General features: G+C 44.8%; 1 protein-coding gene across 3 annotated transcripts in view; it reads left to right on the top strand.

Moving 5' to 3' along the window:
• DOP1B (DOP1 leucine zipper like protein B) overlaps positions 1–23,875 on the top strand; it is a 1,145,257-nt gene that overhangs the window by 642,296 nt on the left and 479,086 nt on the right. For 2 of the 3 annotated variants that reach the window (XM_069636117.1, XM_069636118.1), the window contains exons 19-22: positions 8,071–9,676; positions 11,735–11,846; positions 16,176–16,361; positions 17,977–18,102. In XM_069636117.1, the coding sequence (XP_069492218.1) occupies positions 8,071–9,676; positions 11,735–11,846; positions 16,176–16,361; positions 17,977–18,102 (2,030 nt within the window). The remainder of the gene's footprint in view (positions 1–8,070; positions 9,677–11,734; positions 11,847–16,175; positions 16,362–17,976; positions 18,103–23,875) is intronic. The other variant, XM_069636119.1, reaches the window with a different exon arrangement.

Raw genomic sequence — 23,875 nt, 5'->3', positions numbered from 1 at the left:
AAGACTTTGAGGGGAGAGCCCTGCTAGTGACAGGGATAATCGCAGGAAAGGAAGTAGTGATTGTGAACTCTTGCGCTCCAAATACTGATTGTCCCGACAACTTCAACTGGGTGATGTCCCAACTAGGAAAGACCAACGCAGCAACCATTATATGGGGAGCAGACCTCAACACACCAATTGACCCCAGACTCGACAAATCTCACAACACAACAGGGAATCCGTCCAGAGCCAGCGCCCAAGTTCGAGAGATCTGCCAGACATTTGATCTATCCGACACATGGAGACACCATAACCACGATACGAGAGACTATACGTTCTACTCAACCGTTCATAATACCAGCTCCCGGATAGATTACATCATGGCGTCCACCCACAGCCCATTTGCCTGGGGAATGAGTCAAATTCTGCCACGTACCTTTTCGGACCACTCGAAGGTCACACTCGATGTCTCCCTAGCAAGCACAACAGTTCCCGGACTCAACTGGAGATTCAAACCGGGCTCACTCACTGATACCGTTTTCGCAGCTGAACTGCGCCAAGGAATAATAACCTTCATTGAGACAAACCAAGACTCTGTCGATTCGACCAGCACCATTTGGGAAACACTAAAGAGCGTTGTACGAGGCATATGCCTGGACAAAGAAAACGGCATACTGTTACTGATCCGTAAGGAACTCTCAAACAGTGAACAACGTTTAAAGGCACTAGAGCTGAAAGCCTCCACAGCACCAAACCCACACACCCAAGCCGATCTAAAGGAAGAACTTCTGAAGTTCAAGGAAACAGCTGAACGGGAAATAACATTCCTAAGCTGCAATCACCAGGTCCGTCAATACGGGGAAGGACACAAGCCAGGCGCACTGTTAGCCCGTCTACTATCGATAGACAAAAACCCAACCCGCGTTGAATGCATTAAAGACACACAAGGGCAGCTGGTATACTCAGAGGAGGAGATTGCTAATACATTTCGTAACTTCTACCAGAACCTGTACAGCTCCAAGGGTAACTCGGACCCTAAATCTCTACAGGAGTACCTCGACGACACCGAGCTGTATTGGGTGGAGGCAGACCTGCGAGAACCATTGAACGCACCAATAACGGAGGAAGAAATATTGGAAGCAATAAAATCCCTTCCGAATTCCAAAGCACCAGGGCCAGATGGGCTCATCGGAGAGTTTTACAAAGCCCACGCGACCATCCTGGCCCCCCTCTTGCTCCGCGTCTACGAGGAATCAGTTGAGTGTGGAAGCCTCCCCCCCCACACTACGTGAAACAAACGTAATGGTGTTGCACAAAGCCGGTAAACCCGCAGACGACTGTGCATCATACAGGACGATCTCCCTGATCAACCTGCACAATAAAATTCTCGCATCACGGCTTCTCCCTCTTATGCCGGCTCTTGTAATTGGAGATCAAGCCGGATTCATCCCAGGGCGCAGCACTACCTACGGCATCAGAAGACTGTTCAGCGTCATTGAGGCCTTAGATCCAACGCAACAGGCAATAGCAGTACTTCTCGACGCCGAGAATGCGTTTGACTCCGTAGAATGGCCATTCATGCTGGCAACGCTTAGACAAATGGGTTTTGGCAACTTCTTTATCAAGTTAGTATCTGTTATATAACGACCCACGGTCATATGCCACATTGGGAAACACTAGGTCCTCGAGCATATCATTAGAACGCGGAACGAGACAAGGCTGCCCACTTTCAGCCCTGATCTTTGCCCTTATTATGGAACCCTTGGCTTCAAGACTACGAGAAAACCAATTGCATCGAGGTCTTACACTAGGTCCTCCTTCTCTCTTTACGCCGACGATGTCATATTGTTCATCAGCGACCCCCAAGAGAACCTCAACCCTGTAATGCGCAAAGTGATAAGATTTGGCCAAATGTCAGGTCTTAAAACCAATCATTCCAAATCTGTAGTATTTCCCTTGACCCCTGACAACTGAGTTTATAGACGATCATGGTTTTACATGGGAGAACTCAAAGGTACGCTACCTGGGTATCTACATGTCACATAATCATCACGAGATATACAAAGATAATTATGTTTCCACGCTAAACTCCCTGCAAGAAGGAATACATAGGTGGAAATTGTTACCGCTAACGCTATGGGGCAGAACCTCCTTGACGAAGATGGTCATCCTTCCTAAGCTTCTGTATCTATTCACAAATATCCCACTACTCCTCCGCAAATCCTTACTCGAGAAAGTCAAGACTGCAGTACTGGAGCTACTATGGAAAGGTAAACCTGCATGTGTTGCGTATAGCACACTAGTCCTACCAACGTCAAAGGGTGGCCTAGCGCTCCCAGACATTGAAAAATACTATTGGGCGGCCAAGGCTCGTTTCCTGAGCTACTGGTACATGTCCCATTTCGTTCGCCCACATGTGCAGGTGGAACAATCTCTGGCCTCACCTGACTTGCTAAGTGCCGTCATTATAAGGCAGATCCCAGTTCCGTACAACACGTTAAACACGGTCCTGTCTACATACACAATCTGGAAAAAGATGGCTGTCAAATATGGAGTGAACATAAGATTTTCCCCTCTATTGCCAATCAGATTTATTTCCGGCATCCCCCTCACAAATGAAAAAGTATTCTTAATATGGTCTGACAAGGTCAATATCCACTCCTTCGGAGACCACTTCCCGGAGGGCACCTTTCTAACCCCACAAATGGCCAAAGACAGGGGCGGAAACACCTCCTTAGATGTATTCCTTTACTTTAGACTACGTCACACCTTGCACAAGATATTTCCCAAACAACCCCCTACATGGGATTTATTGCACAACACAATTCAGGCACAAGGGGAGGGGAGGCTGGTCTTGCTGCTATACAAATCCCTTGTGGTCGATACCGGGACACCCAGCCCTAAAACGCAGCAAAAAGGGGAATCTGCCATTCAGGAGACAATAACCACAGAGGACTGGTCCTATATCCTACGTCAAACTCAAAAGGTCGCATTAAATACACGCTATAAACTAATACACTTCAAATTTGTACACCAAACGTACTACACCCCAGTTAAGAAGCACAGGCATCACCTAGAAGCGTCGGCCAAATGCGAAAGATGCGCAGCGGCACATGCAGACTTCTTCCACCTAGCTTGGGACTGTCCAGGAATGCAGCACTTCTGGAACTCAGTTTTACAAATAACTGCCGACATCATAGGCGAACAGGGTACCCCGCTGCCATCGGGTGCATTTCTTGGTCTCCCTAAATACCTCCAACCCGCATCACGTAAACTAGCAGCCCTTCTTCTGGTGCTAGTCCGAAGGAGAATCGCCATGACATGGAGCCGAGGCCCACTGCCAAAAATTGAAGACTGGAAAAAAGATATAACATACTGTCAGGACGTGGAGAGTGAATTTATAAGAACCCTACCATTGCATGCACGTCCCCCTGACATCTGCGGGCCGTATATAGTATATCTGCTAAATAGCGCTGAATCATCTGACTCCGAAACTCCTGGAACTTGAAATGGGGCTTTGTGACTGAGATCCATGACATACCCCTGAACGTAATCTAGTTGGTATTGATGAAAGAATGTATCAGAATTTATTTTAGTGGATGTGGGAGGAAGGGAACGGCTTTGTGAGGGAACTCGATATTGGGTAATGCGTATTTTTTTCTTTTTTTTCTCTTTTCTTCCCCCTTTTTTCCCTTCCTTTTCTCTTCCTATTGTTCTGATTGTGCACCCTGTTGGTGCAATTGTACACCGAAGGTATGCAAAACTCAAAAATAAAGTTTAAAAAAAAAAAGTTATTAGCAACAGAAAGCCCACTTGCCCCAACTTGGGGTTTCACTAATTATGGTCGACAATGTCAATGTAACTCCTCACTCCGAATATTACAGATACCTCCCAATAATTCCATGAGTTGCGGTCCTCAGTGTCAACTTTTCTCTTGCACCAGAGCCATTGTATATTGTGCTTTACACCCTAGGATAGCCGAGCACATGCTTAGTTGCCACGTTCAGCATTCACTATATCTAGCGACACCAGTGTCCTATTCTTCCACCGTCCCGTTAGCTTACACTTATTGTTCATTTTACTCTTCTTACCTAAAGGGTACAGGGAGAGGAACCGCTGTGGGTGGCAATAGGGAAAAACAGAATTTTTATATATGTTGCTTGCTTGCTGTAATGGAGATTTAAATGTGCTGTTATTTTTTAAAAGTGGTGAAAATCTATAGAACTAATCCTTGTTGTGGAAATGTCCACATTGCCAGGATAGTTGAAACAGGCTCAGTTAATTGCAAAGTCATACCAGTTTCAAAATGGCCATCCTAGTTGTGCCCTTGGAAAGAACATTGTCAGTCTAGTTTATACATATCCCCACAAATTTGTTAAACCATCTTTACATTTCCCCAAGTAAATGATCTAGGCAGTTTCAACAAGCAATGTGTTTCCCAAATTAAGAACATGCTCATGTGTAGTTCCTGTATTGCTATGAGATGATTGCTGATGCCACCTTTCATATTGCCCCCAAATGATTGCCTCGAGCCACTTCACGTTGCACCTAGAATAACCCCAGACTACTTTGTTGTCCCCAGAATTTCCCATGCCACTTCATATTGCCCCAGTACATCCCCATGCCACTCACCCTCGTTGCTGTGTGAAGATATCTCATACTTCCACAGACACATAAAGAAAATACTTAATGAAGCCATGGTTACCTGTATCTTGCTGACCTTGGATCCACAACAACATGCATGGGCTTTGGTGAAGAAATATTCTTAAAGGGCTGAACCCAAGCCTGCAGCAAGCAATGACATGGGTGGGATGAAGTAAACACCCGCGGCTCTCACAACTGCACAGAACATAGTGTCAGAGACACCCGTCCTTAAATTTGCAGTGCATCTGTCTGAAGACTCATTGCAAATGCAAACTGGGAACACTTCATCTTATGTTGCATTGAGAATAGTGTGTCAGAAAGACGCTGGCTCATCAGTGGAAATTTTGTTGTAGTGTTCCGGGACCTGTCGGGGTCCTGTAGAGGAGGAGCCAAGTACCCCCACCTCAACCGTTCCGCCCCTATTGCCTTTATGTTGGAAACCAGAGTATGTGGCATGCACAGAGATGTTGGCCAAAAGGAATCCTAGAGGCAAGATTCCCTTTGAGGAAACCATACCTGCATACGACAAAATATGATGGTTGTTTAAATCAGATTCCTGAAGAAGCAGAGCAAATAAATGGTAAGGAAGAATGGTGATGTCACCAGCCATCACCAAGTAAACGTCACACAGAGCTAAACTGACGTACCTAGAAGAGATACAAAGCCAGGGTGGGCATGGCTCTGGAAGCAGCAAACCTCATACTAACCAAGGAAATGTGTGAATTTCGCAAGGGGGGCTCTACAGTTCTTCAGACACATATTCTCAGCGCAAGGAATGATGCCAGATCCAGAAAAGGTGGCTGCCCTCACCAGAGCAGAGCCGCCCACAAATGTAATCGGCCTATGCTCATTTTTAGGACTTGACAGTTGATGCACAAGGTACATACAAAACTTTGCGATGGTGAGCGAACCCCTCTGCGCGGTCACCAATAAACAGGTGCCTTTTATTTGCTCCGAAGCGTGCCAGGAAGCATTTGAAACCATCCGGATGTGCATTTCAGCTGCTGACAGCATAGCATATTTCAACACAGCGCGGGACACCGAGCTCAGAGTGGAGGCCAGTCACGTGGGTTTTGGGGGGGCCATCCTGGCTCAAGTGGACCCGGAGTCACTGGACAAAATACACATTATATCATATGCTAGCAGAAGCCTATCTCACACAGAACAGGCATACTCACTTTTATTTGTTCTTGTATGGGAAACCATTTACCGTTGTGACTGACCACCAAGCTCTCCTGTTTATATTTGGCAACCCATAGGCAAAAATGCCTCCTCGAATTGCGAGATGGGGCCTCTGACTCCAGGACTATCAATTTTGCATTGTTCACAGGCCCGGCAAGGAAGAGAACCCAGCTGACTTCCTATCCCGCCCCCAATTGCATTGGCAGAAACAAACTGCACAATTGCAGACCAATATCTACAATCGCGTGGTCCAAGTGGCCACCCCGGAAGGTGTCGATCTCAAGCAGATTGCACAGAAGTCGGAAAATGACCCTGCCATACAGATCATACTTTGATGTCTACGGACTGGCCGATGGAAGCAGGCCGAACAAATGAGGGGGAAAACGCCTTTCCCGAGACACAAAGGGACATTCAAGGACTACTCTTAGTATAGGAAGAACTGACGTGGGCTGAAGAAGGCCTACCCTTAAAGGGTACCAAATAGTAATACCTCGGAGGAAGATGCTGGAACTGGCACATGAGGTGTACAGGGCTATAGTGTCCACCAAGAGACTCCTGCACCAAAAAATCAGGGTTTCCACATCTGGATGGTCAGGTGGGAGCTATGCTCGGGGATTGCCCTTCATGCACTGTCCTAAATCCACACACCAGACCTGAACCTTTACAAATGACGTAACTACCTGAGTATGCATGGGACGTAGTGGCCATTGATTTCTTCTGACCCATTGCGGGAGGCGAGCACATGCTAGTGGCCATGGACGAGTACTCTCAGTACCCAGATATACAAATAGTGGTGTCCACAGCAGCCTATTGCACCATCCAGGCCCTGGATAGGATGTTCTCGGCGTCTGAAGTACCACAAGTGGTAAAATCAGATAATGGTCCCCCATTCATGGGACAAGACTTCAAAACATTTGCAGAGTACATGGGTTTCAGACATAGAAAAATCACTCCGTTGTGGACTCCAGCCAGTGGGACAGTAGAGCGAGTCATGATGGAAAATGTCAAAAGAGCCGTTCAGATTGCCCGTTTAACTGGAGAACCGGTGGAAAAGATACTTTATCAACTCTTGTGAGACTACACAAATACTACACATAGCACGATGGGGAAAACTCCATCGGAGGTTATGTTTGGGTGAAATGTCAGAACGAGACTTCCACACATCACCCTACCTGTGGAAAGGTACCTCGATGATGAGGAAGTAAGGGAAACACTATGCAGAAAACAGACGAAGGACAAAGGCAGCGAACCTCCAAGAAGGAGATTCCGTTATGGTAAGACAACCTTGCACGCACAAGCACACTGCAGCATTTAGCAGTGCTAGGCTGACAGTCACCTAGGTCCACAGCTCGCTGGTAATGGCGGGGGATGGGCAATGACAGATAACCTGGAATTATCAGAGGTCCCCAGTGACTCTTGGAAGGAGTGGCGTGGAGAGGCGCGGCCAAGATAATGGAGTCGGAAGAACCCTATAACTGTGATGGAGAAGAGTCAGAAGGTGAGTTTTGGAGCCCTCCAGAACACTCCAGCCCTGAGAGAATACTTGGGGCTGTCGGCAGACGGCCGCAACGAGCCAGAACCAAGCCAAAGAGACTAATTGAAGAAATGGAGCAATGTTAACTTTGTGGCTAAAAAGGGGGAGGTTGTAGTGTCCTGTTGGATCACGTGTTTGGTCAGGTTGTAGTGGGAGGGTGCCAGACGGGACGGGACGGGGAGCGGGGTGGGCGGGCGGAAGAGGGGCAGCACAGGAATTTAATTCAGTTCATGTTAAGCAGCCCAATAAAGAGGCTGTATACGCAGCCTGGTGTCCACGCATTTATTTAATGTATGGTGCCGTATGGGGAAGCTGCCAAAACGTAACACACACCACTCACCATATAAGCGCATGACAACCGGCATTTACATGAATCCATATAGGCAGTCTGCATTTTGCAGGAGTAAAAACAAGGGACGCCATGGGGACCACTGCGGAAATTCAATGCGGGCAGAGATGCACGAAGAGTTGATGCACAAAGTGGTTAGGGGAGGTGCAGGTGAACTTTACATTCCCCCTCACTCCCCCCTCACATGTATCAAATGCACGAAATTCACAGAGATTGTGATTCCTCCACCAGTAATTCAAAGCCTGCCCAACCAGCTTTTTACTACTCCCCTTCTTGACTGCTGGTATAGAGATGTTACAAATAACAATGAAATAAAGAAAGAAAAATATGTCTGCATATAGCTGTGTTTTCTTTTAAAACATTTCTTTCTCACTACTTTCAGAAGACTGGGTTCGGAGAAAAAGAACTTGTTTTAAAGATTCCACTGGAGTCAGAGAGATTCCTGAAAGTTATTCTGAAGATAACTTGCCGCTGAGTCAGTTTACGACTGTAGACCGAGAGGCCATATGGGCTGAGGTTGAAAAAGACCCAGAGAAGAATCAACTCCGACTTGAATGGCCTGAAAGCAATCTGCCCCTTGCATCGGACCCTCCCCTTAACTCAGAAGATGACAGAGACAACAGTGAACACACCGAGTCTGCAGACACCAGCACAAGTGCCATGGACAGTGAAAACACCTCTTCCTTCTCGCCACCTTCTCTTGACCTCTTGGACCAAAGCAACGAGGAGAACTTTGACAGTAATGCTGATGGGCAGAAAAGCTGTCCCCCCACTGGTCCGTCAGCAGGACCCCATATGAACGTTTCTAAAGCGAATGCTTTGCTCAGCCTTGCCCGCACAGACTCTGAGAAAACACAGGCCTCTGAATCCCTTTCAAGCGACGAAGAGGCAGAACTAGAACTTCAGGCTATCAGGACCTCGAGGATGCTGAAACTGCAGAAGGAAAAACAGCAAATGATCGAAGCACTCTTCAAACATATTTTGCTGTATCTGCAGCCCTACGATTCGAAGAGGGTCTTGTATGCCTTTTCAGTGCTAGAAGCGGTCCTCAAGACGAATCCCAGGGAATTTATCGAAGCAGTGTCTGGGACCAGCATGGACACCAGTTCTACAGCTCACTTGAATTTAATTTACAATCTGATTGTGCGCCACGAAGAAGCTCTTGCAGGGCAGAGCTTTTATGGAAAGCTTCAGACACAGTCGCCCACGATGTGCCCCCATTCGTTGTTGATTGAGCTGCTGACTTACCTTAGTTTGAATTTCCTTCGATCCTATTACCCATGCTGCCTGAAGGTCAGCCACAAAGATGTCCCTGGAAACAGAGATGTGCAAGTAAAAAGTGTCGAAGTCTTGATCCGAATGATGTCCCAGCTGGTCTTGATGGCTAAAACGACCGATGGCAAAAATGTCGAGTACATACACAGCTTGCTAGCAAGGTGCAAAGTTCAGGAGTTTGTTCTTCTCTCTCTCTCTGCCTCCATGTACACCAGCCAAAAACAGTATGAACTCTCAACCCTGGAAAGGTCCAGAGGCCTTGCCGAAGAAAGACTCTTTGAAGAGAGTGTAATCAACTTTGGCCAGGACCAAATTTGGAGCGAGCACCCTCTCCAGATTGAGCTGCTGAAGCTCCTACAAGTTTTAATTGTTTTGGAGCACCACTTGAGGCAGTTGCACGAGGAGCAAGGCACCCCCAACGATCTCTCGAAAGAGTGGCAACAGTCTCTCAACTTCCAGCAGTCCATCAACGCCATGCAGTACGTCCAATCGCACCCAGTGACTTCTCAAGGGCTGTTCGTCTCTGCTGTGATTAGGTCTCTGCGCCCAGAATACGGCTTTGGCATGCACCCACCCTGGGTGAGCTTGGTCACATCTTCTCTGCCATACTTTGGGAAATCCTTGGGTCTGACAGTTGCACCATTCATTGCACAAATATGCAAGAATCTAGACGACCTGGTCAAGCAGTATGAACAAGAATCTGTCAAGATCTGGTAGGTCCTTTTCCTGACCTTTGGAAATGTTGCTTAAGATTCTTGTTTAAGATGTGTTGAAGACCAACTAAAATGGTGCTACTGTTATGGGCCATAAAATCCCACTAATGTTATAATTGTGTATGAAATAGGAAAAGCACAATCAGGAGTGAACACAGGCTACCCCACACTTAGACACGTGCGTGGGTAAACAAATGCTTAGGTCCAAATCCTACAGGTAATAGCTCTACATGAACAAATGGTCAGGATGTCTTAAAAACATTTTATTCACAAGCTAAGAATGCTTATACAATAACAAATGGTGCATGGGCACATAAATAGTGATGTTAGTAACAGTGTGAAATGCGATTCATTACAGATATCGAATTGCCATTCACTAAGCATTTGGTTTAACTTTGCATGTCTCTAAGGATGGGGTAGCCCGTGTTGACTCCTTCTGATTCTGCTTCCTAGCCTCCCTCAACTCACAGGCCCCCGGTAACGCAAAAAAGAGGGAATTCACCCATTGTATATTCTATGCAATGGGAAAAGGATATCCAAATATAGGATCGGGGTGTCGTGTTGTAATATGTAGTGTTTAGTGAGAGAGCTGCATTTGTTAATTAGCTCAATGCATCTGCGCTTTAAATTAAACCTGAGCTTCTCTACAATTAAGGGAGGCTATAACTTGATTTTTATGAAACCAAAATGTACGTGCTGAGAAATTAGTTTGAATTCTTTTAGGCCCATTGCAATGAAAAATAAGATGGCGTTGCACAGCTAGTACATTGCTTGTGGTCAGGCTATTGTAAGATAATCATGAGTTTTGACAAGTTGTTTAGTAGGGGAAATCACTCTAAGGTAACTTGATGTATGCTCATTATATGCAAAGCTGGCTTCATATGCAAGTATGGTGTGCCCTTCCTCTCCCTCTGAAATAAAGCGCATGTATTTCAGCGCCAGCCCTCATCCCCTCGTTTAAACATGCCTACATACTGTGCCGCTATGGCCTGTTTAATTTTAAGTTGCCAGTCTGCTAATTGCAGTGATGACATGAACTATTCACAACAGTAACTTTCAAACTACATCCAGTGTAGTTATTGCAGTTGTAAACCATCCTACCCGGTGGGATGTAACTGAAAACGCCAAGTGGAAATAAACGTGATCGATTTGTGGGTGTCTGTGTGAAAAAGAAAGGTGGTGGGGCTTCTTTTTCTCTTGGCAGTCTTATTTTGGAAATAGCGGTGCTCTGCCACAGACCACCTCCCCAAGTCTCACTCACTGTTTTTATTTTTGTTAGTGGTGATCTTTTCTGATACTTTGCCTTGTCCCTTTTTGAGCTTTTGGTGCAGTGTCTTGAAGGTCGGTCCCAAACTACTCCTTGTTTTGAGTATATTCGCACAAAATACATTGAATTTAAATATTGCTATTTACATGGTGCAGGGTTATCATGAAAATCTTTTCTGTGTAGGGCTCTCAATGGCTGGACTGCAAGATCCCCGTGAGTAAATCACCCTGGCCTTCTTGATAGTTTAGCAAGATAAATACTAGCTTACATTGCTCACTAAACACTGTGGCATGCAGAATGCTGGACAATATTGTTATAGTGATTTTATTTTTGTTCATTTGTTTACCCCATAAGATTATACAGTAAAGCAAGGCATTTGTGTTCTTGTACAATCGCCATTGAACACCCCAAAATAGGGGCCCAGAGCCAGAGACCAGGGGTTGGTGTATTTATCCTGTGAACTGTTGCCGCATGCCTGGTTTCGTGGCGCTCTGGTGCATCTGTAAAATAAGGGGGGAGGAGGGTAAGTTAGTAGGACTAGGGGGGGGCAACACAGCTGTGATGTGCAGTTGGCAGCTTTAGTTCGGTTGACACTGTTCACTGAGCGTAGGTGTGTTTTTTGGATTGCTAGCCACCATGTGCTGTTGGGCGAGGCTATGTGTGGTTTGTTTCGTCGTCGTCGTTGTGGTGTGTGCGTCTTGTTGTGCTGTAGAGGTATGGTTATGTTTAGTTCAGAGTTTGAGAAGGTGTTTTCAGACGTGTGAGTTTTTATGCATGTTCTCTTCTGACAGCATGACATCGAAAAGAGAAAATATTTCCCCCGATTATCCGCTCACCCTGTTGGAAGGCCTCACAACTACTGGTCATTTCTGCCTTTTGGAGCATCACTCTCAGAACAGAAAGGTATGCTTTCTATTGTTTTGTTTATTAACCAGTGCTTTGGCTGATTTGTGCTTTTCGTAAGGTCCCTTTTTGCGTTTTTGGTTGAGAAAACAGCAGCGTCTTCATCTAGCAGGCCTTTGTGCTCGCCACACCAATGCAAGCACTATGGTGACATATATATAACTGGGCATCTTACCTTGTTTATTATTTAATTCATTAAGACGCGGGGATAGTCTCCATGCCCACTCACGATTTCTTTTTTGTTAACGTTCTGAAATGCCAAGCCTGATGTTCGTGCTGGTAACCCATCAGCTCCTTGGTATGCTTGCCTCAGCAGCTTTTAGCCGAGCTACTGCTTGGTGTAAGATTCCATCTGAGCCATGCAGTGAATTATCTGGGCCTCTATTCCATTTCCTTTTTAGTTTGGGCTATTAGGTGGCTCTGAAATCACTATCTATCAAGCCGAAAGTATTGTCATTAAAATAAGAGCTTTAACATGAGAGCTGGAAATGGGGGCTTTGAATTCATGTGTGTAATGCTTTTCAATGCAGGTTGACATATGAGAATGGATATATGTAGTTTGGCTCTGTGTCCCACCCATTTAATGCCCATTGGGAAGTGAAATCTATAGGATTTGCCTCCCATTGCCACCCATTTTCCCTCCAACCACGCCTCTTTTTGCACTGTTTGGCCGATTTTCTACTGTGTGGTGAATTTGTTTTAAATGTTGATAAAAAGTTATTTGACTTGATTGCTTTAAAATATATTTACTGCAGCTCTCAAGTTATGTTATACTTTGTACTGTATTTTGTATTCAAAATAAACAAGGTACTGTACTAGTTGCGTTTTGGTTTAAAATGATTCTGAAAATGCTTATTCACTGATTTTTGGGGATTGCTCTAGTGCTTTCGTATGTAAGCAGTGGCCGATTGGCTGTCCAGTTTGTTAGTGATGCCTCTATTATGTGATTGGCTCTCGAGTATGTGCTTTTTTCCCACACAGCAGCCATTTCCTTTCACCGAATCCCAGCAAGGCTCTACGGCTGTAGTGAGTAACTCAACCCAGTCTTTGATGTAGGGGGTAATCGTTTTCAAACTAATCCATAGCGGCCCTCCGGCGCAGAGCTTCCCGATGCCACTGCCGGCTCTGAGTTTGCTTTGCTAACGTTAGTAACACAAATTCATAGGCGGCGGCGGCATCAGGCTTTCCGTTACCGATGCAGACGCCGGGTCTGCATTTCATTCTGAGGGCCACGGAGCTTTCTGTAAAGTATGCCCACATGAAGTGACCCCTATTTTGAAGGCCTGCGGCAGTCTTTACTCGCAAGAGATCCAGATGGGACATCAAAGGTGCAAATAATGTGTATTTAAGCAAGTGCTGCTTTGAGCTTTTTCAAGTAAATGTGGTCAGATTAGTGTTGGTTTCCAAACGCTACCAAACAATACAAGGAGCGTTGTAGTGCAGCCCTCTAGACAATAGGACAAGAGAGGGCGGATCATTGGCAGACCAGTGCCCTTGAAACGTCCGTGGCAGAATTGAAAGCACAAACGGACATGCCAATGACCTTACCCTAACTCCACAGGCCTTTCAGTGGTACTGACCTGCCGAGTCGCTTCCACATAGGCCGGTCCACCCGTTGATGACGAGTATGTTCAAAGAAAGTTAGCCGTAAATAGCCCAGTCACGATGCATGCCAGAATGGGATTTGTCATCTGTGCACATAAACTGTGCAACATGGTCACATATTCGGTGGCTACAGGGTGGCTAAACCTTTGCAAACTACCAAAACAGCATTACATGAGTAGGCAGTGGCACTGCACTGTCAGTGAAACAGTGCACTGTTTGCACGATTGGAGGTCTTCTCCAGTGGCGTGAGTGCAGATGGAAACCGCATAAGACTAACCTGCAATGCAGTGAGAAGTGCAGTTAGCAGGGCTAAAGCCAAGAGGACTGATTTGCCTTTACAGTAAACGCGTTCGTGTCTGGTGGTACTTTTGGATTTTTTAAAGCCATGGCTTGTTTTCTTACTCATGCACTTGCTAATATGGCAAGCTGTAGTTTATAAATCTAATGCCGTCAATGTTTTTGAAAGATAGTCACGGCCCTTACATTACATTCAAAGAGCAAAGACAGAGACGGCGACTAAGTGCAATCTACATTTGTACCTGCGGCCAAGGAAATGAACCGGCCACAGTGAGCCCAGAGGTACTTCTCTGCCATACATGTCTGCTTTTATCGCCATGTGTATATATATATATACAGCTGCTTTTCTGAAGCCATCACACCGAATGTGCTCTCCCCAACTACTTCACAATCATTTAAAAAGAAATAATTCCTAAACATTTGTGCACACCTTATCTTCCATCTGAGGCCACTTTAGTGTTTAACTTTCTTTTTCAGAGCTAGCTGCTTTGTGTACTGTTTGTGTTTAGTACATTGCATGATAAAAACAAATGCATTCTTATTTGGTGAACAATACATTAACTAACCAAAGATTGACACATCTGAAGGGCGCCCTCTTCTCATATTCCTAATCTTACTACCAAAAGGTCTACTGGATGAGAAACAAATGAGTCTCTGAAGCAGACCTAAAAATAGCAGCTGCTGCATAATGGTCTTTCCCAGCACGTTATAACACAGGCTCTGGCATTTCTTAGGGTGTTCTCATTCCAGTACACCACGCTTCTCCAACATGTCATCAATAATTGTTACTTAATTTACTTTCATATGTAATTGGTGATGCATGATTCAATTTAAAGACATAATTAATCATACATTCTCCAAAGCAGGGATGAGCTGCTACTTAACCATCAGTTAAACCTGGCAGTGAGCAGTTTAAAAAAAATGTGCAATGCAAGCATTGGCAATGCCAACAGTTTGGCCTTTTGTGTAGGCATGAGAAAGGCACTTGACAGGCACAGCCGTATTGTTATTAACGGGCGATTGATGGTAGCAGGTGCAACATTGTGCCAGTGCATAATACACACAAGCCAAAACTGTTGGCTTTGCCAATGCTTGTTTATAAAGTAACGAGGTGTAGGCAAGAGTATATCCCAAATCTTGCAATTAGATGGCTAACAGTGCCTGTATATGGTACAGTCACCTTTCAGTGTTATCTGAGTAAGTATTTCTTCTTTCAGAGTGCAGTTCAGCCTCTTGCCCTTCAGGCGCGCTTTATACTGAGTGTGGTGAGCAGCTCTCTCCTACCACAAGGATGCGTCAGGATTGGCTCTGTGGCCTGTTATTCTCATGTGGATGTGATGAAGCATCTCAAGACCACCAGTGTGTTGGTGTACCTCCATATTAACCACTTCTTGGTATCGCTAGCATCAAGATCACATGTGAACCTATCCTTATTGAGGCCACTCTTTACATTTGAGTTCCCATTATTATGAAGCGTCGGTCTGCACCAGTTTAACAGATGAGAAAGGGAATTGGATGTTGTGTCTCGGTCTGCACCAGTTTAACAGATGAGAAAGGGAATAGGATGTTGTCTCGGTCTGCACCAGTTTAACAGATGAGAAAGGGAATTGGATGTTGTGTCTCGGTCTGCACCAGTTTAACAGATGAGAAAGGGAATTGGATGTTGTGTCTCGGTCTGCACCAGTTTAACAGATGAGAAAGGGAATTGGATGTTGTGTCTCGGTCTGCACCAGTTTAACAGATGAGAAAGGGAATTGGATGTTGTGTCTCGGTCTGCACCAGTTTAACAGATGAGAAAGGGAATTGGATGTTGTGTCTCGGTCTGCACCAGTTTAACAGATGAGAAAGGGAATTGGATGTTGTGTCTCGGTCTGCACCAGTTTAACAGATGAGAAAGGGAATTGGATGTTGTGTCTCGGTCTGCACCAGTTTAACAGATGAGAAAGGGAATTGGATGTTGTGTCTCGGTCTGCACCAGTTTAACAGATGAGAAAGGGAATTGGATGTTGTGTCTCGGTCTGCACCAGTTTAACAGATGAGAAAGGGAATTGGATGTTGTGTCTCGGTCTGCACCAGTTTAACAGATGAGAAAGGGAATTGGATGTTGTGTCTCGGTCTGCACCAGTTTAACAGATGAGAAAGGGAATTGGATGTTGTGTCTCCGTCTGCACCAGTTTAACAGATGAGAAAGGGAATTGGATGTTGTGTCTCCGTCTGCACCAGTTTAACAGATGAGAAAGGGAATTGGATGTTGTGTCTGTATTAGATTTAAAGGAAAGGCAAACCCCATACAGACAAACATAGAACACAAAGGTATTCACCTTGCCTCTATCAATACAAATGTTACATATAGTGTAGACGTGTGTTATGTAGTTTATGAAAATATTGTTCTTCAGTTTCAAAGATTTCGAATTTTGTTTCCTTTAGTCGTCTCAGATTGACCCAGCAAACCTCAAAAATGCAAGAAACTCGATTTTGGAAGAGCTTCCCCGAATTGTGAACACCATGGCCCTCCTGTGGAGTGTGATCAGAAAGGAGGAAGTGCAAAAGAGACCCACGGACCTGCTTGGAACTGTGAAGGGGTCCTCTTCAGTTTACTTCAAAGCAACTAAGGTAGGGAGACTGGACGGGCTTTCTGTAATTGCCACGCTGCTCCCCTTCCTCATGAAAGCCAACTTTGATCTGATGAAGGGGCAGCAGATCAGAGAGTAGGCTTGTATTCTTATTAGTATCCATCACTTGTATTGCACCTCAGTGCTTACGGGCTGCATGGCCTGGGTCATCTGGTCACCAGTACGCTTTCTTCGTCGGACCTCAAGCCTGTGGTCTGAGGCACACAGTAGCCTTTCCCTCTTTGTGCCCACGTTCCTCTTGATAAAATGAGTGTCGGAGTGAGCAGGTATCCGGAGACGGGGACCTTGAGTCCTTTGCATGCCTCTCTAGTGGACTCTGTAATACAGCCTGTATTTGGCCATTATTATTGACTGAGCATTGCTTTGTTTGGGGTGACTGTGGGGTTCAGTGAGTGGACAATCACTTTTGTATGACACTTTGCTCATCGTTTTGAAGTAATGGATCTAGCCCGCCTCAGCATGGTTCACACAGGTAACCAGATTCTTACTGTATTGCTGCTGAGATCTTGGGAATTGTGTAATAATGGTTTGTAGTTAATGGAGCGGCTGTGAAACTTTTCTGCACTAAAATGTATTGAAATGCTGTTTCTTGGTAAATGTATGAAGCGTGGGCTTAAGTTACTTTAAAATGCCATCAGGCAACAGCTTAAGTGTTATACTGTTTTCAAACCTTTAAACATAGACGCTTCCCCTCTTTAAAATGCTTTCAGGCAACAGCTTAAGTGTTATACTGTGTTCAAACCTTTAAACATAGACGCTTCCCCTCTGTCTCATAATAACCACGAACCGTTGTTTCATTGACAGAAATCACCGAGTGGTAAATTAATTCTAGGTAGTTACTTTTGGAAAAGGGTAAGGGTTGGTATAACGCTGTTATGTGAGGAATTAAGGAATAGGGTATCCAGTGATAATGTCGCTGGGGAAATGGCCACCAGGTGGCGATATTTCCCTAGAAATGCACCCTCCAGACAACGAAACACTTTTCCCAAATATTCTAGGATTGTACTTTTTCATGGTGACATTATTACCTTGAACCGTGTTAAATAGGTTCTACGCAATCGACAGACATAAATGTGTGGTCATTTCCTTTGGGATAATATCTTTGTTGTATTTTTTCATTTTTTTCTTTTAAAGTCGGGGTGGTGGGTGCCTCCCACATGCTCCCCACTATGCTTGTTCCCGGATCTATGTGATATTAACAAAAACGATAACACCGAATCACAAAGAAAGTGATTCGATATTGGCACTAAATACCCTCCCCAACCTATTTTAGGACTGGTGCAATTGTATAATCAAACTCCAGTCCTAGAATATTTGGGAAAAGTGTTGGATAATGCCTTTAAAAAAAAAATCGACTCCCTTTCGATGTGATTCAGTGTTCAGTGTGATTCTGTAATGTCACTGGATACCACCTTTAACACTATTGGCATCAAGTCACCCTTTCCTTCCTCTGTGAATAAAGTAAGGGAATGTTTCAGTGTTGCACCCTGATTGCCCCAGCTCTTCTATTCTTCTAACTCGTGCTGTATTATACGCATTCCCTTTTGAAAAATCTACCACTGTGAAAATATCGCATTTATTTACTTTTTGAATAGACGTTGAAGCAAAAGGTGTTGGATTTTTTGAATCCATTAACAGCGCACCTGGGAGTCCAGCTGATAGCCTCAGTAGCAGCTGTGTGGAACAAGAAGAAAGCCAACAAGGGCCAGAGTAAAACAAGGGTAAGCTTATGCTGCTGTAAATGCATGTACAAGGATGCACAGAGGCTCTATGCATGTGTGATAAAAGGATATTGGTGTTCTGGTGATCACCAGTCACTGCATACTCATTTCATTCGCTCATAATTCTAATGTTCCTACACTAATAATTAGAAATTGATGTTCCAGACCATGCCAACATCTACGACAGGGGTCTGCAACCTTTGGCTCACCAGATGTTTTGGACTACAATTCCCATGATACCTGGCTATTTGACTATGCTGGATAGGGATGATGTGAGCTGTAGTCCAAAACATCTGGAGAGCCAAAGGTTGCGACCCCTGATCTACGATATTCACCACATAGGCAGCAAGCATAATTTGCTTCTATAAGTCAGGAGCCCATGCGTTTATTAAACTATTTAATGTTTATCACAGACAATTATAACACATCGAATTCAATTGCCCCCGTGGTACGGTAAGCAGGTTGGTTGTGTGTGATAATAACGGAATTGGAAATATATTATGTAGCAAATAGGCTCTTGTAAAAGCGCAAGGCCCGAGTGAGTTGGAAACGATTTAGAACTGATGCGTGTTATAGCGAGAGAAGGAAAAAAGATAATTGTATTGAGATATTTTGGTGTGTTATTAGTGTCCTTCACTAAATGGGTATCTCCAATTTAACACCCCTCTGTATACAATCCCTCCCCACTATTCTGGGACAAGAAACAGGCTATATTCAAATTAAATCACTTAGAAGGTGTTCCCCTACCTTTTATGGTTTGGAAATCACCACAGTAATATATGTAGACATTGATAGATGGTTAACAGAATTAAGAATTGGGTTGCTTGTTAAAATCTGCCTAAGACACCATCCACACATGCATTCCATCAATCCATTAACTATGTTTCTTAACATCTGTTTCTAAATGCAATAGAATTTCCCACTAGCAATATAGTCCCATGTGCATTGTGGTGTGGATGTTTTCTAGCCCATCCATGTAAATGAAATACGAGCTCTAGTGAGCTGTGAGCTGTGATCTCAATTTAGAATGCACAGAAATGTGTTTTATCTACTTTATGTATCCACCCAAGATTCAGACTTTCTGAAAGGCCAACAACTATGTCCTCTGTGGTGGGTCGGAAGAAAGAGTTGGACTCTTGGAGGACATTTTCCAAATTATTTTTATTTACATGATTAGAGATCAGTTTAGCTTTCCCCATTCTAAAGGGGTTTCATACCTATCTAAAGGAACTAAGGGTGCTTGTCTGTCGCCAGGAAGTCCCAAAGAAAGAAGAAAGTCCTGCATCCAAATCTAGTTGTACCCTGACCCTACCACTAAGAAACTAAACATAAACAGTTCCAGAAAATGGGCTTGTTCTCCTGATATACCAGTCTTTTCCGGGGGCTTCTTTATATCAGTGTCTTTATTCTGGTTGCTATATATCCAGCAGAATCTTCAGTAAGGGTCATTTTATTCTTTGATTAAATCTTGTAATTCCTCTACAACATTCTTGGATTTGATATTCTCTTTAGCAAAGTATTTAGGCCAACCTCTCCTCGTGATACTTTCTCACTTGTTGGTTGGAGGATATAGACCTCCCACACTCTATTGATCCATGTTTTCTCAGCTTGATTGTGTTTTCTGCCCATTTGATATTTCCCCACTTACGAACCCTCTCTTTATCGCCACTTTCTGTACTTGACAATCTTGTCTGTCCTCTTATGTTGCCAGACTTTGTCACAGTTTCTTATCTTGGCAGCTTGTTTCTCATATAGCACTTTCCCTTTGTTATTAGGTTGTTGCTTGAAACTTCCCATCCAGAATTATTCAATTCCCTCCTTCTCAGCTTTATACAGTTCGAATTACATAGGTTTATATTAAGTAACTCTTTGTGAGTACTGGGATAAGTTCCTCTGCTCGTCTTCCATTTCTCTGATGACCTCACGTTCTCCCCGTTACCTCTCTGTAGGCTGGGGAACGTTGCAGGCTCTTGCGTTCGCTCAGGGGTGCCTCTCCGGTACTGGGTTTCTCCTTCCTTCTCTTCGTCGCGCCCCCATCTCTGGTTGTCTTTCTGCCATATCCGGAGTGGGTAATTAGGAAGCTGCTCATGTTCCCAATGACTCTTTAATTCTAGTTGCTTGTAGGTCGCGCGTTCTCGGCTTCCCTTATGCACAGGCTTTACCACTTGGAAGCTTGGAAGCTGCTTATGCTTCCAGTGACCTCTTCGGATTGTCTTGGTGTGTTTAGTTGGGAGCCATGCCCACCACAGTAGAGACGTGGTCTCACTACCACATGCAGCAGGGCTCTGCTTTCCTGCAATACTGTCATTCTCCTGCTGTTGGATACAGTGGTTCTCCAGCGTCTCACTCTGGCATTCAGCTGCTCTTTGGAAGTCACGGGCTGCAAAACCTTCTCTAGTCGGCCTCCTCCAGACGCGCTCACATCGGGGAGCTTCCCTGGCATAGGATACTCTCTACTGCTCCAACATCCTCTACTCGCCCCCATTAAGTATGCATGAACTCTTAGAGATATTCTCATATCCTTCTTCATGCTGGTAGGTTCCAGCATTACCTTCAGCCAAACAGGTATATTAGTATTTGTAGCAATTAGTCCCATGTATGCTTTCTAGACTTTATGGTTTATGGAGTTCCTCACTGGAACAGGATTCCTAGTCACCTAATTGTGAATCTTTCACAGTGAGGTCCTACTTGCCCAGACCCCTAGGCAAGGTCCTGCAGAGCGGGTTCACCCCCTATACTCCTAGGGGGAGGCTCTTCCTTAGGGAGAAGGGACGAGTACCTTTGATTCATCACATACCCTTCCCATTACTTTGGTGGCTTTCCCATCTCTGTTCATAGGGCACTGACTTAGAAAGTCCACATTTCCTTGCTCCTTTCCTTTTCAGGGTTATACAGAAAAACAAAAGTTGGCGGTCCAAGAACCATCTCATCACTATCTGGCTCATCCAAGTCTATGGCGAGTGATAAGTAATTAGCCTGAACTTTCAGCCCGTTAGAATATATCTCAAATGAGTGATGGCCCACTTAATCGCCAAGGCTTCAAGCTGCACTGTTCCACAGGACTGTTCTCAGAGTAAGAGCTTCCTACTGCTGTAGTGTACCAGATGTTCCACCCCATCATACTCTTGAGACAGTACAGTCCCCAAGCCAACCTTAGAGGCGTCAGTTTGTAAAAGGAACTCCTTATTGAAGTCTGGCATCTTATGCACGTGTCCTTGGCAGAGAATGGCTTTCAGAGGGCTCGATGATATCAGCCATGAGCATCTCCTCTATTTTCTGTTCGATGATTTTTCTTCGGGTTTCCAGGATTTTGTAAGATTTTAGATTAACCGTTTTCCATGCCGGTGTTCGGATATAGTGATGCTGGGTGCATTGTGATCCGGCGCCGGCGACGAATTGAGCGAGATCTCCCCCCCCCCGAGCTAACTGGCCTTACGGCAAGAGGTACGGGGAGGGGTGTTGGCGCCTGCGGGTGTTGCGCTGGGCGCTGGGCGCACTCGCACAGGCCTGACTAGGTCATTGGCTGAACAAGGTGCCCCCTCAAACTGCGCATCGAGGCTACCTCCCCATTGTAAGATTTTGTGAGTGGGGTGACAGTTCCTCTACGTGGATACTTTCCCTGGCGCAATTATCATTGTATCTGCGTTCCTCTGTTGATAAAGATTAGTGGCATCAGAAGTTGAGCCTGGTAGAATTCCAACGTAACAGGAGACTGTGGGGATTTTCCCTTTGATCCTGTAATCGGCCAATTCTACCTACTGGTGCCAGGTAGCCTACTTATCCCAGAGTGGATGGCTCCCCATAAAAAACCTGCTCCTTCCAAATATAATCTAAGGAAAAAGACACACGAACCAGACTTGGGTCCCATAATGGAAGAGTCTAAAGGCAGGAGAAATAAAGCCAAGAAGGGAACCCCCGTAGATCAAGGCAAGATAACGGGTTTTTTCCCCATAAATATACCGGCTGAAAACAATTCTACAACCCTTGAGACGCCTATGAATCAAGTGACCAATACCTCCAATTTGGACAGATCACTAAATTTTGAGGATATTGACAACAACTCCTTACTGGACTTATGCCTGTCTATACAGAGAGGCATGACACCCCAGATTGTGGTGCACTCGGAGGATATGGAGTCTCTCACACCGGAGAACCAGAGTGAAAATCATGGCAAACGACTCTCTCAAGCTGTAACAATGGAGAGGCTATCTACATCACCTAACCTAATTATTGATACTTCATCTGACAATGGAAGAGAGACAGTCAGTAATATTCATCCGGTAGCCCAGGAAATTGCCGAATTACAAGCTTCCGTGGCTTCCTTACAGTTTGCATTAAAAATACTGCTGAAGATGTCGGGTCGCATATTGGCAAACACAAACACATTGATGAGTGACACTGAGCAAAGACGGAAGGAGGCCGAGGATGCGGAAGTCAATCTATCTGAAGCTATTATAATAGCAAACGAGATGCACGAACAACAACTCCCTGACCCCCATACTGACATAACAGCTCAACCAGACATACCAATGACCCGTAAGCAGCGGAGGTTGGCCAAGTCAGCGCTAGATAGGGCCAGAGTGAATACTCAAGAGCTCTTACCTTTTGAACCAGAGAAGCCTATTCCTCGCTCAAAAAAAGGGAAAAAAAGAGCAGCTCGAGCAAAGAAGCGAAGGGCTGCAGGAGATGGTTGTCTAACTAGTTGGTTGATTGCGGAGACCACTGAAGCCCCAGATGGGGCCGAGGAACTCGAAACTCAATAATTGAATCTATACTTGAAGACGATGGCACTCTAGAAAAGCCCCCGAAAACAGCACATGAGCTTGATTGTCTCCATAATACAGCTCATAACTCTTCAGATTTGGTAAAAGAGTGTGATTCGAAGTGGGGGAATCGCACCTGTATTATTAGAAATTTATATCAATCTGGCACAAGCGCTTGGCTTTCTCGCTCCGAATTTTTAAAGAGATTATTTTCGGTACCTCAACTGAGAGTTTTGCAATCGGAAGACTTTCAATTTCTTGAGCCCTTGTCAGGATCCCATCCCAAGGTATCAGCCCTGCATTGCAAATTTATATCGACTGCCCAACTATTAAGGTCCTATAAAACAGAGCTGAAAACTGTTGACATTGAGTTAGATGCTGAAGTAAACTATAATGAGCCTAGCAGCTCTGAAATTGAAAATGCTATAGATGGGCCCGTGGACGCTTGCCCTATTATGCCATCAGGAACCAAGATGGACAAAAATAATGTACAATCCATCCTGAAATGGTTGACGGAGGCATTGTCTAAGGTGGTAGAGAATCATTGAAAATTATCGTTGGCTTCGTGGAATTGTAGGGGTTTTGCCCACCTTTTAAACAAGACCGGCCCTATAGCTCAATTATCTCATTACAACTGTATCTGCTTACAAGAAACCTTTGCAATGAATCCCCTATTTTTAGATGGATATAAGGGCCACCAGGTATTTGCCAAACGAGGCGAAAGAGGTAGACCCTTTGGGGGGCTATGGATTGGGGTATCTAGTAGCCTAAGTTCAAGGAGGATTCTCGGGAGCCAAAATGACCAACTATTGGCTGTTGAAATAATATACAATATTAAGAAGACCACCGAGAAAGTCTTGGTGGTGTGCTTATATAATCCTCCGGGCGCTATGTGTAGAGAATCAATACAAGAAGGGTTACATGAGCTACTGGCCAGTTGGTTAACCATTGAAGGAAATATTAATGTTTGTGTGGCTGGAGATTTTAATACCCATATGATTGGGGGCGAG

The sequence above is a fragment of the Ambystoma mexicanum genome, chromosome 7p (genome assembly GCF_040938575.1).
Source record: "Ambystoma mexicanum isolate Mex_15411 chromosome 7p, UKY_AmexF1_1, whole genome shotgun sequence".
Classification (NCBI taxonomy): domain Eukaryota; kingdom Metazoa; phylum Chordata; class Amphibia; order Caudata; family Ambystomatidae; genus Ambystoma; species Ambystoma mexicanum.
The sequence above is the reverse complement of the archived record's forward strand: the minus strand, read 5'-3'. Positions and strand labels throughout refer to the sequence as shown.